Below are 17,247 nucleotides of genomic sequence, written 5' to 3'. Positions count from 1 at the left end.
TTACAGTTATTTCGAATGATTGGCATGCACCGTGTGGCACTAAAATTTTAGAGAATATTAAGTATAGGCCAGGCATGGTGGCCCATGCTTGTAATCCCAACACTTCGGGAGGCTGAGGTGGGCTGATCACCTAAGGTCAGCAGGTCGAGACCAACCTGGCCAACATGGTGAAACACCGTCTCTAAAAAACAAATAAATAAACAAACAAATAGAATACGAAGTATAATGACAAATATCAGATTCTAATGAGAAACTTTTAATAAGTACGCATTTAACAAAAAGTTACTTTTTATGTTTTACATATATGCTATTCTTACACAAAGTGAAACTGCTATAATCCAACGTTAGAAACAAAGAATAGCCTTACATTGTTAAATACAGAAAATATGTGTAAATATTTTACAGAACAGAGTTATACACTCTCTTATGTAAAAAATGTATTAAGAAATAAACTACGTTATTATTTAGATACAGGCTGAAGAAAGTAGAAGAAAATCCCGTATTTCTTTTTGCCTGCAGCAAACTTAAAAATATAAGTAACCATTTTAGTAAATATGGAGTGCCTAACTATCGCATTTTCTTCAGGCATACCATGCACATTCTAGAATATTGTCCTAAACATCTGAATCTAAAATTACAGACATATATGAAACAGAAGGCTGGGTGAGGTGGCTCACGTCTGTAATCACAGCACTTTGAGAGGCTGAGGCGGGCGAATCACGAGGTCAAGAGTTTAAGACCAGTCAGGCCAACAGAGAGAAACCTCGTCTCTACTAAAAATACAAAACTTAGCCAGGCGTGATGGCATGTGCCTGTATTCCTAGCTACTCTGGAGGCTGAGGCAGGAGAATTGCTTCAACCCGGGAGGCAAAGGTTCCAGTGAGACGAGATCCAGCCACTGCACTACAGCTGGGGTTACAAGAGCGAAACTCCCTCTGGGTATTAAAAAAAAAAAAAAAAAAAAAAGGAAATAGACACCACAAAGTAAAACTGTATCAGGAAAGTGGCATCAGTAAAATAAAAACACTGAAAGTACCCTATTTTCATATCCCGTTACAGCAAAAACAAAATGTCAGCCATCCCTGAAAAAAACTCTTTATGACAAGAACAGGCATTATGGCTCAAACCTGTAACGACAGCTACATGGCACATTACGGCTGGAGACCTGCTTCGTGCCTGGATATGAGACCAGGCTGGTTTATGTAGCAAGACGCCATCTCGAAAGTAAGTGCCTCTAAGAGAGATCTGATACCCAGGGAGGGAGTTGGGAAATGCTGTTAAAGCTTAAGATTAAGAAGTGTTCTACTCAGAAGGCAGGCGCTAATTCAGGGGGGAAACTACAGGACCCCTGTTGTTGGCTACAGACCAGGATAGGGTTCACCCAACTTGGTCCCAATGAAAATCTGAACTTCCTCTGTAACCATCCCAAACTCCTCCCAGCCACAGTCTGGGACAGGCCCTGCCATTCTAGAGACGTAAAACAAGACACCCATTTACAGTCACGTAGGCTTTCCTGCAGACCTCGGCCTTTACTGTAGTCTCTGAAGAGGTTCAATGACTCAGTTTCAGTTACGTGAGCCACAGTTTATGGTCACTTCTGCCTATATAGAAACTCACCTACCTTAGGAAATGCTTTTTGGTACTCAGTAAAAGTCATACTCATCCACACCCTGATACAAGGCCGACCATATGCTAATCCAACTGCCAAAACATGCCCTAGTGTCTGCCCAACAGAGCCAACTCCTGAAGGATATGCAGTCTGTCCAGAAATTAAATGGGAATTACAACTACCCAAGCCCCTGTAACAAGCCAACTAAAGGTGGATCCTAGTGCAGACCCAGCAGCCTTGTGACCAAGCTACAACCCCTCCCCACTACAAAGTCAGAGGGCATCTCAGCACCCTAAGGGCCCAACCAAAGAAGGTCTTTTTACCTTCTAAAATCAGTTTATAAAATCATGAAGAGGGGCTTGCTACATCAAATTCAAATACCAATACAAAACTATATTGTGCCCAGGGTTACTGCTTCTATTTTAATGGACCACTGCAAGTAGGTAGCAGAAGAATTAGTCAAAAAAATAAAAAAATCCACTGAAATTGAAGAAAAGTAAATTAAAAATTCCTGTTTGTAGATCACACAATCTTGTATAAAAAAACTATATTAAAACTGTACATTAGGCCGGGCGCAGTGGTTCAAGCTTGTAATCTCAGCACTTTGGGAGGCCGAGGCGGGCGGATCACGAGGTCGAGAGATCTAGACCATCCTGGTCAACATGGTGAAACCCCGTCTCTACTAAAAATACAAAAAATTAGCTGGGCATGGTGATGCGTGCCTGTAATCCCAGCTACTCAGGAGGCTGAGGCAGGAGAATTGCCTGAACCCAGGAGGCGGAGGTTGCGGTGAGCCGAGATTGCGCCATTGCACTCCAGCCTGGGTAACAAGAGCAAAACTCCGTCACACACACACAAAAAAACTGTACATTAGCAATATATAAAATCAACATACTCACACCTGTAATCCCAGCCCTTTGGGAGGCCGAGGCGGGTGGATCATGAGGTCAAGAGATCGAGACCATCCTAGCCAACATAGTGAAACCCCGTCTCTACTAAAAATACAAAAATTAGCTGGGAGTGGTGGTGTGTGCCTGTAGTCCCAGCTATGTGGGAGGCTGAGCCAGGAGAATTGCTTGAACCTGGGAGGAGGAGGTTGCAGTGAGCTGAGATTGTGCCACTGAACTCCAGCCTGACGCCTGGTGACAGAGTGAGGCTCTGTCTCAAAAAGAAATAAAAAATAAAAAAAATTAACATACAATTATACATATGGTTTCATACATATAAACTATCTGATAAAGGAAGAAAAAAATAGAAACAAAAAAGGAAGAAAAAATCTTAATTACTATAGCATTAAATAATAAATTTCTGAGAAAAAAAACGAGGGAAGTAAAAAACATTTACAATATAAATCAATGAAAAAATTAGAGAAGATCCAAATCAATTTTAAAATAGTTGGTGTCTACACATAGAAAGAATACATATTATTAACTCGCCATATTATTCAAAGTGACCTATATATTCAATAAACTTCCTATGAAAACTGCAGTATTTTTTTCATAGAAATCAAAAATATAATTCTAAAATTTACATGAAACTAAAATAAACTGAATAGCCAAAGCAATCCTGAGGAAAAAGTACAAAGCAGGATACCATACTTATCATTTCAAACCATGTTTCAACACTATACAGTAACAAAAACAGAATGGACTACACAGAACAATGAACAAAAAAATGCAACAGAAACTATTACTCTCACGCATTTCAGACCTAATGCAAAACAAGAACTTAAAAAATAGTTTTAGTTTCCAAAAATCATGCAGACATTTGTGTGTTCCCAAAATAATAAAACAACAGCCAGATTGTGCAGTCTCTTACACGCCATCAAGAGGACTTTCATTCTCACTGTAACCTTGAAGGAAGCTCACCAAAAGAAAAGTAGAATCTTTAAAGAATTTAAAAGCCTAGACAGAAAATGTCCCTTTCTCAGAGCCAAATTAAAGAAGAAAAAATCAGCTGCCCAGAAGTGTTTTCTTTAGCACACAGCTTCCCACATCACATTGCAAGGGCTGGCGTTCTCTTTGACCTTGGTACTTCTTAAGGGTGTCCTCTGTAGTATTCATTTTCACTGGAACCTACCTAGGGGTGTGGCAATCATCTCATGTCTCTTCACAGTCAAAGGTTTTCTTCCTTGCTCCAGCCAGGTGATCAGGTCTGGCTTAGAAACAGCAATACCTGTTTTATTTAAAAATAAATAAATCAGGCCGGGAGCGGTGGCTCAAGCCTGTAATCCCAGCACTTTGGGAGGCTGAGGTGGGTGGATCACGAGGTCAAGAGATCGAGACCATCCTGGTCAACATGCTGAAACCCCCGTCTCTACTAAAAATACAAAAAATTAGCTGGGCATGGTGGCACATGTCTGTAATCCCAGCTACTCAAGAGGCTGAGGCAGGAGAATTGCCTGAACCCAGGAGGCGGAGGTTGCAGTGAGCTGAGATTGCACCATTGCACTCCAGCCTGGGTAATGAGTGAAACTCTGTCTCAAAAATTAAATAAATAAATAAATAAATAAATCTGGCTCATATTCTCCACTTACAAGCTAGTAATGTGCTAAGAGGAAATGTTAGAAAATATTCTGCAAATACGAAAATACTAATTAACAGAAATTTCTAAATATTTAGAAAATACTTCGAAGTTGTAGCTGTCTTTTTTTTTTTTTTTTTTGAGACAAAGTTTCACTCTTGTTACCCAGGTTGGAGTCCAAAGGAACAATCTCTGCCTCCTGGGTTGAAGCAATTCTCCTGCCTCAGCTTCCAAAGCATATATTATGCCACTTAATTGCTGAAACTACCACTAATTTAGAGTGAAAAATACAGCTCAACTCAAGACTTTGGAAAGTTTGGATTAAGATGAAATGTCTTAAAGAAATTCTTTTCACCGAGCGCGGTGGCTCCAGCCTGTAATCCCAGCACTTTGGGAGGCCGAGGCGGGTGGATCACGAGGTCAAGAGATCGAGACCATCCTGGTCAACATGGTGAAACCCCGTCTCTACTAAAAATACAAAAAAAGTAGCTGGGCGTGGTGGCACGTGCCTGTAATCCCAACTACTAAGGAGGCTGAGGCAGTAGAATTGCCTGAACCCAGGAGGTGGAGGTTGCAGTGAGCTGAGATTGCACCATTGCACTCCAGCCTGGGTGACAAGAGCGAAACTCCGTCTCAAAAAAAAAAAGAAAGAAAAGAAATTCTTTTCTAAGTGAACAAATTCTGAGGAGTTTCTGGAAAAAGGGCTTCTGAAACGCTTTTATGCAAAGAATTAATTACCAAAAAACATTCTACAAAAAAAGAGATAGAAAACATTTAGGGTCTATTATGAATTAAGTATTCAAGTTAACATTACCAAGGAAGACCAGGTTTCTGTAGTTCTCCAACATCACATCCCTATACAGATTCCGCTGTGCAGCGTCCAGGCAATGCCACTCCTCCGGAGAGAATTCTATGGCCACATCCATAAATTCCAATGGTCCCTGAAAAACACACAAACACACACACACACACTTTTACAAAGTAGCAATAGGTGAAGTTTTAATTTGACATAAGGCAAAAATAGATGAACAGATGCTTTTTCAACAGAAGACATAGATGTGGATAAAAATCATGTAAAGAAAATGGTCAATGCTCATCATTGGAGAATTAAAAAAAAAAACCACAATGAGATACCACCTCAAAGTAGTCAGAATGACTATTTGTAAAAAGTCAAAAACTAACAGATGCTGGCAAGGTTGCAGAGAAGAAAGAATGCTTATAATCTATTGATGGGAAATAAATTAGTTCAAGAATTGTAAAAAAGCAATGTGGCATGCTGGACGCTGTGGCTCACACCTGTAATCCCAAAACTTTAGGAGGCAGAGACGGGCAGATCCCCTGAGGTCAGGAGTTTATTTATTTTTATTAATTTATTTATTTTCGGGTGTGCTGGGGGCGGGGCGGGGGCCGGTGTATCCTCTGTACCTAGTTGTGCCCCTGGCGCCGCCCGGTCATCGCGCAGGTCGCTGGCGCCATGAAGATCTGGACATCGGAGCACGTCTTTGACCACCCATGGGAAACTGTTACAACAGCTGCAATGCAGAAATACCCAAACCCTATGAACCCAAGTGTGGTTGGAGTTGATGTGTTGGACAGACATATAGATCCCTCTGGAAAGTTGCACAGCCACAGACTTCTCAGCACAGAGTGGGGACTGCCTTCCATCGTGAAGTCTCTTATTGGTGCAGCAAGAACAAAAACGTATGTGCAAGAACATTCTGTAGTTGATCCTGTACAGAAAACAATGGAACTTAAATCTACTAATATTTCATTTACAAATATGGTTTCAATAGATGAGAGACTTATATACAAACCACATCCTCAGGACCCAGAAAAAACTGTTTTGACTCAAGAAGCTATAATCACTGTGAAAGGAGTTAGCCTCAGCAGTTACCTTGAAGGATTGATGGCAAGTATGATATCCTCCAATGCTAGTAAAGGCCGAGAAGCAATGGAATGGGTAATACACAAATTAAATGCTGAGATTGAAGAACTTACAGCCTCAGCAAGAGGAAGCATACGGACTCCAATGGCTGCAGCAGCATTTGCAGAGAAGTGATAGTGAAAGTTGGTAGGCAACGTCGGGTACTCCAGTTCTCTCCAAGCTGACTATGTATTTATTTGTTATTTAAAAAATTCAACTATATTTTAGGTAATTTTTTTTTAAGTTGGTATAAGGCTATGACTTGATCAAAACAGATGCAGGGCCTGTAAATAAAAGGAATCATCTGAAATTAATGTTGTTTGAAATTAACTGTCTCATTTTGAGGGTTCCAGTATTTCTGTGAAAATTCAACAAGAATTCCTTGGAAATGAGTATTGATATTGAATCTTCTTAAGGTAGGATTTTCAAGTTTTTCATACACTGGAACTCCACGTGACTTTGGACCAACCCCAGAACAAAGCAGAGCCCAGTGCCCTGCCTACTGTACACTTGAACAGCTTGCACAAGGGAACTCACCTAAAAGGAGAAATTGTGTAGTTTTAAAATATATTTTGTGTAAAATAACTTGCTCTGCTATAAACCACCATTAAAAACCAATGTTTTGATTTGGTACTTAATATTTTTGGAGTGAAAATTATCACTAAAGTAACATGACTCCAACAGAAGTATGGTTTCATTATATTAAAGAGTACTGTATTGATTTGCCAAAGTTTTGTAACTTAGTAAAGGTATTAACTTCCTTGGATTTGTACTTTATGATTTAGTATGCTGTACCGTGGGCTGGTTATGTTAACTGAAAAAAATAAAGTCATTACCTGAGTTTTGCAGCACTCTAACTTAAACAGAAGAACGGCTGTTCACATCTTTTAGCATTTCACATTTGCCTAACTTAAAAATTGCCATGTGTCAAAATAATGGTTTTGTAATTGCTAAGGCAAGATATGTCAGGTTATTTGAATATAATTACTTTTTGAAGTAATTGTGACCACAAAACATTTTTTTTACATTAAGGAGCTGTACATCATTTGAAATTACTCAAGTGATGTCTTCCTCTGAAGCATAAACCCCAGGTACTGAATGTTTTTAATAATATGGTGCCACTGCAGGATTTGGGGTGGTGGGAAGGAACAAGGATAATGGTGGCGGGGAGGCTTGGCCTGAAAGTAACCAATGAGTGAATTGCACTGCAGCTTTTACTGATGGGAATTGTCAGAGGGCAGCTTGCAAACTGAAAGTCCAATAAATGTACTTTGTTTTATATTTTGTAGCAGCCAATTAGTAACCACTAAATAATAGCTTTGACATTTGCAGTTGTTGCATAGAGAGTATTTTTGCTACAAGATGATTAGCTCTTGCCTTTATTTTACAGTGCTTAGCATGATAAACTTCTAGTCATGTTTCCTATCAGAGAGACCAGTTATGTACATAACCACAGAAATAGTATAATCAAACTATTTTTAAATTCTCGTTTTCCTACATAAAAATTGTATAGCTTAATACTTTTTAGGACATTTGTAAAAGCAGATTAAATTTAATAAGGTTTCTGATTTTTTTGTAACCGGATATAGTTTTTACAAGTGAAATAACATTTCAGCTAAATACCACTAAATTGATATTTGATGAAAATCTGCCTTGTATAATTTCTGCAAATTATACTTGTTCTGAAAAAGGTGTCATGCCCTAATAAGAGATTTTTACATCCTTATCCTTTGATTTTTTTAAACGCTGATCTAATTATAAAACTATAAAAATTTCATTTTCCAGTGCAGTTGGTTACGTTTTTTGAAATAGCTGGTAATTGATAGCTTTTACCTGTTAATCATAAATGCACAGCAAGCAAATGAATTTAAGAGGACTAAACTGGAATAAGTGTTCAGAAATGAAACCCTTGGACTATTTAATACTAAACTTGAAATGTGGATTAAGAAAAACTTTTGTTAATAAAAACTTTCTTTAAAAAAAAAAAAGAAAAATTTTATTTATTTTCTAAAAGACAGGGTTTCACCATGTTGGTCAGGATGGTTTTGAACTCCCGACCTCAGGTGATCCGCCTGCCTTAGCCTCCAAAGTGCTTGGATTTTAGGTGTCAGCCACCACGAAGTTTAAAATCAGCCTGACCAATATAAAGAAATCCCGTCTCTACTAAATTAGCTGCGCTTAGTGGCACATGACTCTCATTCCAGCTACTCAGGAGGCTGAGGCAGAATAGCTTGAACCTAGGAGGCAGAGGTTGCAGTGAGCTGATATTGCACCATTGCACTCCAGCCTGGGCAACAAGAGCAAAACTCCCATCTCAAAAAGAATAAAAAAGAAAAAGAAAAAAAGAGAAACAAAAACAGTGCAGCAATTCCTCACAGAACTAAAAACAGGAGACAGAGGTTGCAGTAAGCCAAGATTCCAACACTGCACTCCCGCCAGGGCAAAAAGTGCACAACTCCATCTCAAAACAAAACAAAATGAATGCAGAAACAGAAAACTAAATGCATGTTGTTATTTATAACAGCTAAATAATAAAAACACATGAACACAAAAAGGAGAGCAACAGACACTGAAGCCTAGTTGAGGGTGGAGGGTGGGAGGAATAAGAGGATCAGAAAACATTCCTGTTCGGGGCTATGCTTAGTACCTCAGTGCAAAATAATCTGCACACAAGACCCCCATGACATAATTTTAGCTGTATAACAAACCCACATGTGTACCCCAAACCAGTAATAATAAAAGCTTATAGAAAAACAAAAATCCTAAGTCGGAGAGAGTGCAGTGGAGGTGAAAGGATTGATTTTTTTCCACAGAAAGTGACCCACGTGGGGCTGTACTCTGACTTATTTCTGTGTGCATGCAGGCAGATGAGATTATGAACAGGATTATAAGCAGGAGGTCTAGAACCCTAGCTTGGTGGAGAACACAGGTTACTGCTGCAGATTCAGTGCCTGGGGGAGGGGATATGACAGGAGACTTGTAGACACACATGTGAGTTTTTGGCAAGAAACACTAGGATCAAAAATGCCGTGGTGAAGTTCCTGAGGGTGGTGCCTAATCCTGAGAGGAGTGTGGACACGTCACTGTCTACTGTGTGTGTTTGTGAGTGGGTGGGAATCCTGTGGTGGCAGCTGCAAGAAAAGAGGGTCTGTCATCAGAGCTCCTCTCTTCTAAGTTTTCAGAACTCTGTCACCCAGAGCGAAGACCTGGAATCACAGGACAATGGGCAGTGTGACAGCCTGTGTACAGGAGAGCAGAGCCTCCCATTCCCAGACAACCACAGTTTGATTCCAGGCCAGGCCTCCGTGACATCTTTTTTCTGGCACCAAATCTGTAGCATTGGCTGAACATCAAGCAATTCTCCAAATTCAACGTATTGTCTAACATTTGAACTCTGACACCACCCAGAGTCAGCACAGACCCTGACTCAGGGCCTGAGGTCGGGAGTTCCAGATCAGCCTGACTAACATGGAGAAACTTGTCTCTACTAAAAACACAAAATTAGCAGGATGTTGATGGCCCATGGCTGTAATTCCAGCTACTCCAGAGGCTAAGGCAGGAGAATGACTTGAACCCGGAAGGCAGAGGTTGTATTTTTAGTAGAGACAGTGTTTCAACATGCTGGCCAGGCTGGCCTAGAACTCCTGACCTCATAATCTGCCCGCCTCGGCCTCCGAAAGTGCTGGGATTATAGGTGTCAGCCACTGTGCCTGCCCAGGAAGGGTTTTTTTTGTTTGTTTTCTGTTTTTGTTTTTGTTTTTTTTTTTCAGAGAGCATCTCGCTCTTTTGCAAGGCGGGAATCCAGTGGCGAGATCTCCACTCACTGGAACCTCAACCTCCTGGATTCATGCGGGTCTTGTACCACAACCTCCCAAGTGGCAGGAATTACAGGCAGGTGGCACCACACCCAGCTAATTTTTTTTTTTTTTGGAGAGATGGGGGGTCTAACCGTGTTCGCCATGTTGATCTTCATCTCCTGACCTTGCAATTCCCCCGCCTTGGCCTCCCAAAGTGCTGCAGCTACAGGTTACAGCCAAAGCGCCTAGCCCAGGAAGGGGTTTTTAACTCTAATAAAGTTCCTGTTTCTGTGTCCTTCCTCTATTACCTGGGGTCAGACAGCACAATCTAAGCCGATCCAGGTTGCTTAGACGAAACTTTTTCCAAATAGGGAAAACACACGATTTTTTGAGAAAAGGAGAGGAAGGAAGAAGGGGCAGGATTGATTTACAGGTTTTTGGTTTTTTTGAGACCGAGTCTCACTCTGTCACCCAGGCGGGAGTGCAATCGCGCGATCTCGGCTCACTGCAACCTCCGCCTCCCAGGTTCAAACGATTCTCCTGCCTCAGCCTCCTGAGTAGCTGGGATTACAGGCAAGTGCCACCGCGACCAGCTAATTTTTGTATTTTTAGTAGAGACGGGGTTTCAACATTTTGGGCAGGCTGGTCTGCAATTCCTGACCTTGTGATCCACCCGCCTCGGCCTCCCAAAGTGCCGGGATTACAGGCGTCAGCCACCGCGCCCGGCCCTGATTTACAATTTTTACAACTTATGACCAGGAAGTTGAGTCTCTGAAAACAAACTTAGTTGACCTAACAACTCCTGACCTCACCTAATCCGCCTCCCTCCGCCTCCCAACCAGTCGGGATTACAGGTGTGAGCCCCGCTCCCAGTCGGATGAATTGTTAACAGAACAGAGAAAGTGTGAACCCCACGGACCAAGGCTCTTCCCACTCAGGAACCCGCACCCCACCTCAGGATTCTCCACCGACGTCCCTCCCGTGATCCCGGCACAAAGTGGGAGAGACGCCGCGCTGCCGAAGCAGGGCTACCCAGAGAGGGCTCCGGGTCAGGGCAAGGTCAAGGCGCAGCAGAGACAGGACTCCGCGCCCGGCTGTCCTGTCTCTTTGGTTGAAAGGGGCTGAGGCCTCGTTGGGCAAGAACTCGGGGAGGAGATTGTGCAGCTGACTGCGGGGAGGCCCGAGTCCCGCCACAGCCATTTCAATTTTTCCCGCCACTTGTTCCAACCCAACCCTCTTCTCTCTCGGAATGTCCGACGGCACTCTCACCATTTCTAGGCTTCCAGGGCGTCCTGGCGTCTTCGCTGCGGATCTCCCAAAACCTGCAGGTCACAGGGCGGCGAGGCTGGGCCTCTAGAAGCAGAGGACACACAGCAGAGAAGACGGACCCGGAGCTGGGGCTGCCGCAAGACAAAGGACGCGGCAAAGCCGGAAGCCGTCCTCTTTGCTCCAGCTACGTTCCTGATTGGACGGTTCCTGGCCCAACGTCCCTGATTGGATAATGTTTAAGCTCCGCCCCCTGAAGCCCTGACTGACAGAAGATGTGATCAGACTCTGCCCTGAGTGAAGAGTAACAGCCTAAGCTTCAGCCTTTTCAGGTGGGGTTTCCTCCCTGAGCTGAGCAGGGTGACCCCAGGACAGGGAAAAATTGTCTCTTCTTTACTCTCTCTCTTTGTACATGTATTTAGTAGGTGAACGGAAGTATTTTACTGTCATGTTAATAAAATTTTTGTTCAAGAGAAAATCAACTTTTACTTTGGTAATAGTGTATTATCAATACTAAACCCGATTTAATAAAACCTTGTAAATGAATTTATTATTCACGTCTCAAGATTTACACATATATTTTATGTTTTATAATTTTTTTTTTTTTTTTTTTGAGACGGAGTTTCGCTCTTGTTACCCAGGCTGGAGTGCAATGGCGCGATCTCGGCTCACCGCAACCTCCGCCTCCTGGGTTCAGGCAATTCTCCTGCCTCAGCCTCCTGAGTAGCTGGGATTACAGGCACATGCCACCATGTCCAGCTAGTTTTTTGTATTTTTAGTAGAGATGGGGTTTCACCATGTTGACCAGGATGGTCTTGATCGCTCGACCTCATGATCCACCCGCCTCGGCCTCCCAAAGTGCTGGGATTACAGGCTTGAGCCACCGCGCCCGGCCATGTTTTATAATTTTTTAACCTTTTATTTTTATGGACGTTCTTTTCGTTTTTTCAATTTGAAACAAATTTCAAGTAATTTCAAACTGCTATAGGAGATAGAAATCATTTAGGGCCATTCATCCGCATTCACATTTGTGGTCACCGTGGAAAATTTGGCCTATTGATGTCCTGCTGATGAAATAGTCTTTCAAGAGAAAGCAGAGACGCACAAGTATCAACATCAAAGACAGCGACAATGATAGTGTGCGCCAGAATTCAGTTATGTTCCCAGTATTGTTTTCCCAAACCTCTTTATTCCCAATGAAACCTTTGCACTCCAACCTGGGCAGCAAAAGCGAAACTCTGTCTCAACAAAACAAAACAAAAACAAACAAAAAACATTATGGTTGAGGTAGAGGTGTTAACAGTTTCACCAAATTCAGTAGCAAACTAACAATTGCTTCTCCGCAGGGCATTAAGCTTTGCCAGCCTCTGGCAGTTTCTGGATCCAAAATCCGAAAGGTACTGAAGAGGGAGACCGAGACTTCTCAGATCAACTTCCCTTTTGACTACCATGCGGCAATTCAATAGAAGAAAATGCTGACTGACTGGCAGCTCCGGTTTTATCTTCCTATAGGTCAAAGGCTAGGCCTTGGGGAAACTCTCCAGAAGTCACTATTTTTACGTAAACCAAGATCAAACTAAAACCTTTTCACATGTGAGTCCTGAAACTGTAAACCGGAACCCTTTCATATTGTGATTCCTGAAACTGTAAACAAAAACCTTTTCACATGTGAGTCCTAAAACTATGAACCTAAGATTCTTCCACGTGTAACATCTAAAGTATAAGCCTATATAAAGGCTGAATCTCCCTTTGTTAAACGAGCTTGGGAATATGATGTCTCCAGAATATAACAACACATATGATGTCTCCAGAATATAACAACAAATTTATCCTCCAGAGGATAAATTTCTGGGCCTTCTTTTTAGTGTTAGGGGTTGCAAATTCTAGTATGTTAGCCTTAGCCTTTGGTAAAATGAACTATTTCTCTGCATTCCGGAAGATGCCAAGGAATTTTACAGTTTGTGCAGGTCCTTGAATTTGACTAAGGTTAAGTTCCCATCCTTACAATGTAAGTTGGGGAGTGGCTGGGCACAGTGGCTCATACCTGTAATCCTAACACTAATTTTGCATTTTTAGTAGAGACATCACTTCTCCATTGGTAAAGCTGGCCTCAAACTCCCAACCTCAGGTGATCCACTAGCCTCGGCCTCGGAAAGTGCTGAGATTACAGATGTGAGCCACCACACCCCGCCCTGCTTGTAGGTTTCTTTTTTCCTTTTTCTTTTCTTTTTTTTTTTTTTTTTTTTTGAGACGGAGTTTCGCTCTTGTTGCCCAGGCTGGAGTGCAATGGCACATTCTCCGCTCACCGCAACCTCTGCCTCCTGGGTTCAAGCAATTCTCCTGTCTCAGCCTCCCAAGTAGCTGGGATTACAGGCATGTGCCACCACGTCCAGCTAATTTTTTGCATTTTTAGTAGAGACGGGGTTTCACCATGTTCGCCAAGATGGTCTTGATCTCTCTCTTTTTTTTTTTTTTTAAAGAGACGGAGTTTCGCTGTTGTTACCCAGGCTGTAGTGCAATGGCACAATCTTGGCTCACCCTAACCTCCGCCTCCTGGGTTCAAGCAATTCTCCTGCCTCAGCCTCCTGAGTAGCTGGGACTACAGGCGTGCACCACCATGCCCGGCTAATTTTTGTGTTTTTAGTAGAGACGGGGTTTCACCTTGCTGACCAAGATGGTCTCGATCTCTTGACCTCGTGATCCACCCGCCTCGGCCTCCCAAAGTGCTGGGATTATAGCCTCTCAAGTAGCTGGGTTACAAGTATGTGCCATCACACCCAGCTACCTTTTTTGTATTTTTTGTAGAGACAGAGTTTTGTCATGTTACCTAGGCTGGTCTTCAACTTCTGGGATCAAGTGATCAGCCTACCTTGGCCTTCCAAAGTCCTAAGACTATATTTCATTTTATTAAGTTGTTTAGTTAATTTATATTTAAAATGATTGCTAAAAGAAATGAAATTTGTTAGAAATGGATGCTCGGTCACAGAGAAAAAATTAGCACTGAGACAAAGAATCTCTCAGCAAGCAAATTTTACTTCCTGGACTGCAGGAAGGGTACTCTCATGAGCCATTTTGCCAAGAGAGTACAAGGAACACAGAAAAAGCAGACATATTTATTTCTTATGCATTTGGAGTTGTCTTTACTGCTGTGTCTGATTTCCATTGGCTGGAGCCAGACTTCACAACCTAAACTAAAACCCAATTGGCTAACAACTCAAAACGTTTTAAAACACTTAAGGGGAATAGGCTGTGAGCTGGTACATGCCTGTGAGCACATCCAGCACAGATATCTCGGTTAAAGTAAAAGGACACAGAATATACTACATGCCTATAAGCATATCTAATAGCTACATAGGTTAGGGCTCAACAGAAAGTTATTAGCAAATTTATTCTTTGACAAGAAGGGGAACTTCAGTTATTTATTTATTGTTTGAGACAGAATTTCACTCTTGTTGTCCAGGCTGGAGTGCAATGGCATGATCGTGACTCACTGCAACCTCTGCCTCCTGTGTTGAAGTAATTCTCCTGCTTCATCCTCCCGAGTAGCTAGGATTACAGGAAGGTAGCACCACATCCAGCTAATTTTGTAGTTTTAGTAGAGATGAGGTTTCTCTATGTTGGTCAGGATGGTCTCAGACTCCTGACCTCAGTTGATCCACCAACCTTGACCTCCCAAAGTGCCAAGATTACAGGCATGAGCCACTGTACCTGGCAAAGGACAGGAAACTTTAAAGAGGAACTTTTCTACCTTCACAGTTGTATTATCAGTTACATTATTATTGTTTTATGTGTTTCTAATAGCAATTTTTTTATTTTGTTTTACTTTCTTAATGTTTATTTAATTTTGTACTGGCATGTTTTATTTTTTATTTTCTCTTGCATAGTTTTTATAATTATTATCTTTGTAATCATTCTGAAAACCGGAGATTACATACATCTCAAAGTTAAAAGAATATATTTTAATCTCATAATCTCAATTGAATACAAAAACTATGCCTCTATATTTCCCAGTTTGTTACTGATGTTATAATTATTTTATATGATGCATCTATTAACAGATTTATGCAAATTTACAGTTTATTAATATTCTATAAAATAACTTTAAAGGTTTTATGTATTTTTTTTTTAAGACTGAGTCTCACTTTATTGACAAGGATGGAGTGCAGTTGTGCGATCTTGGCTCACTGGCCTTTCATGTTCAAGCAATTCTCTGCCTCAGTTTCCCAAGTAGCTGGGATTACGCATGCCTGCCACCATGCCTGGCAAACTTATTTATTATTATTTGAGATTGAGTCTCACTCTGGCACCTAAGCTGGAGTGCAATGGCATTGCCTCATCTCACTGCAACCTCCGCCTCCCAGGTTTAAGCCACTGTCCTCCCTCAGACTCCCAAGTAGCTGTGATTACAGGCATGTGCCATCACACACAGCCATAATTTGTATTTTAGTAGAGATGGGGTTTTGCCATGTTGGCCAGCCTGGTCTCAAACTCCTGCCATCACTATTTCTGCCCGTATCTACCTCCCACAGTGCTGGGATTACTGGTCAGAGCTACAGCGCTCAGCCAATATTTTGTATTTTTAGTAGAGACCAGTTTCACTTGTTTAGGGGCTACTCACAGATCAAACACTATTATTTGGCTTAAAGTATTGATCTTGTATTTTTTTTCTAAATTTACCAGTAATAGAAAATTCTTGGCTAAGAAGACTTTGTTTTATTCAAATATGTTTTATGGGATTTCATTGACATTTAAGTGTCTGAATTATCTGGAATATGGAAATTTTTCACAAACCCAAACTGAGTACGCTAATCTTTTATAACAGCTTTTCTCGGGCAGAGTGAGATTTATAACATTTTATTATCCTCTGGAAAAAGTGTATTAACCATGTTTTCAGTAATCACTCTGAACACAACATTCTCAGTTCCAAGTGTGCACCCTGAGTCACTCAGGGGAAACTGATGTCTCTGTAAAGAGGTAGAAGAAAATGCTGAGTGGAGGTGCACCACACTGCACATGAATGCCTTCCACATGCACATATTGGGGTCTTAATTTAATTGGCCTGTTGTTTGCATAACTGTGTACTTACTGGATTTAGTCACACTATTTTTTTTTTTTAGCAGCTAATGGCATCTGTCACCCATTAATTTTATACATTTCCTTTTACTGAAAAGCAATTCTTCTGATTACTCTAAGTTGAGACTACATTTAAAATCTTCAATATTTCAGTGTTAAGGCAAATCAGAGAGCAGCAATGTGTGTATATAATATGCATTTTCCTGCCTATCAAAATTCTTCCTTTATTTCCTTGGAATCCCTGGGAAGCCACCTGTAAAATACTCCTTTTGAATACTTTAGCCAGGATTTTAGACTTCAAAACGTGAAAAACAGGCTGGGCATGGTGGTTCATGCCTGTAACCCCGCACTTTGGGAAGCTGAGGCAGGTGGATCACATGGTCAGGAGTTCAAGGCAAACCTGGCCAAGATGGTGAACTGCAGTGTCTGCTAAAAACACAAAACTTAGTTGGGCATGGTGGTGGGTCCCTCTGTAATCCCAGCAACTCTGGAGGGTGTGGCAGATACTTAATCCTGGGAGTTGGAGGTTTCAGTGAGCCAAGATTGTGACACTACACTCCAGCCTGGGCAATAGAATGAGACTCTGTCTCAAAAAAAAAAAACAAAAAAAAAAAAATTAAAAGTTCAAAAACAGTAATTGGGGAAACCCCAAATCTTGTCTTTGTTTCTTATTAGTCATCTAGCCATTTCCAAAACAATGGCAATCATGCCAAGCCTTTCAAAAGATGTGGGTTTGATTCATTTTATCCCATTTCAAATGTTTTCTCTAATTGTTATTTCATCATGATAATCTAAAAGAAACCATCTACATAACTAATCACGCATTCAAAAAATATCCTTATTATTTACATTTTAATCTTGTATTACAGTATAGTAGAATCCTGTCATTAGAAATTAATTATGTATAAATTCATTGTTTTTAAAGTTTTTTTTTTTTTTTTTTTTTTTTTGAGACGGAGTTTCGCTCTTGTTACCCAGGCTGGAGTGCAATGGCGCGATCTCGGCTCACCGCAACCTCCGCCTCCTGGGCTCAGGCAATTCTCCTGCCTCAGCTT

The 17,247-nt window shown here is 41.3% G+C and overlaps 1 protein-coding gene and 1 pseudogene across 1 annotated transcript in view; one reads left to right on the top strand and one right to left on the bottom strand.

Moving 5' to 3' along the window:
- LOC101046829 (uncharacterized) overlaps positions 1 to 17,247 on the bottom strand; it is a 39,194-nt gene that overhangs the window by 14,429 nt on the left and 7,518 nt on the right. The window contains 2 exon segments of the mRNA XM_074385649.1: positions 3,689 to 3,784; positions 4,947 to 5,073. Coding sequence (XP_074241750.1) covers positions 3,689 to 3,784; positions 4,947 to 5,058 — 208 coding nt within the window. The 5' untranslated portion in view covers positions 5,059 to 5,073.
- On the top strand, positions 5,518 to 6,896 carry LOC101046308 (PRELI domain containing protein 3B pseudogene; annotated as a pseudogene).

The sequence above is a fragment of the Saimiri boliviensis genome, chromosome 14, assembly GCF_048565385.1.
Source record: "Saimiri boliviensis isolate mSaiBol1 chromosome 14, mSaiBol1.pri, whole genome shotgun sequence".
NCBI classification, from domain to species: Eukaryota; Metazoa; Chordata; class Mammalia; order Primates; family Cebidae; genus Saimiri; species Saimiri boliviensis.
Note: the sequence above shows the minus strand (reverse complement) of the source record. Positions and strands in the feature narration are given on the sequence as shown.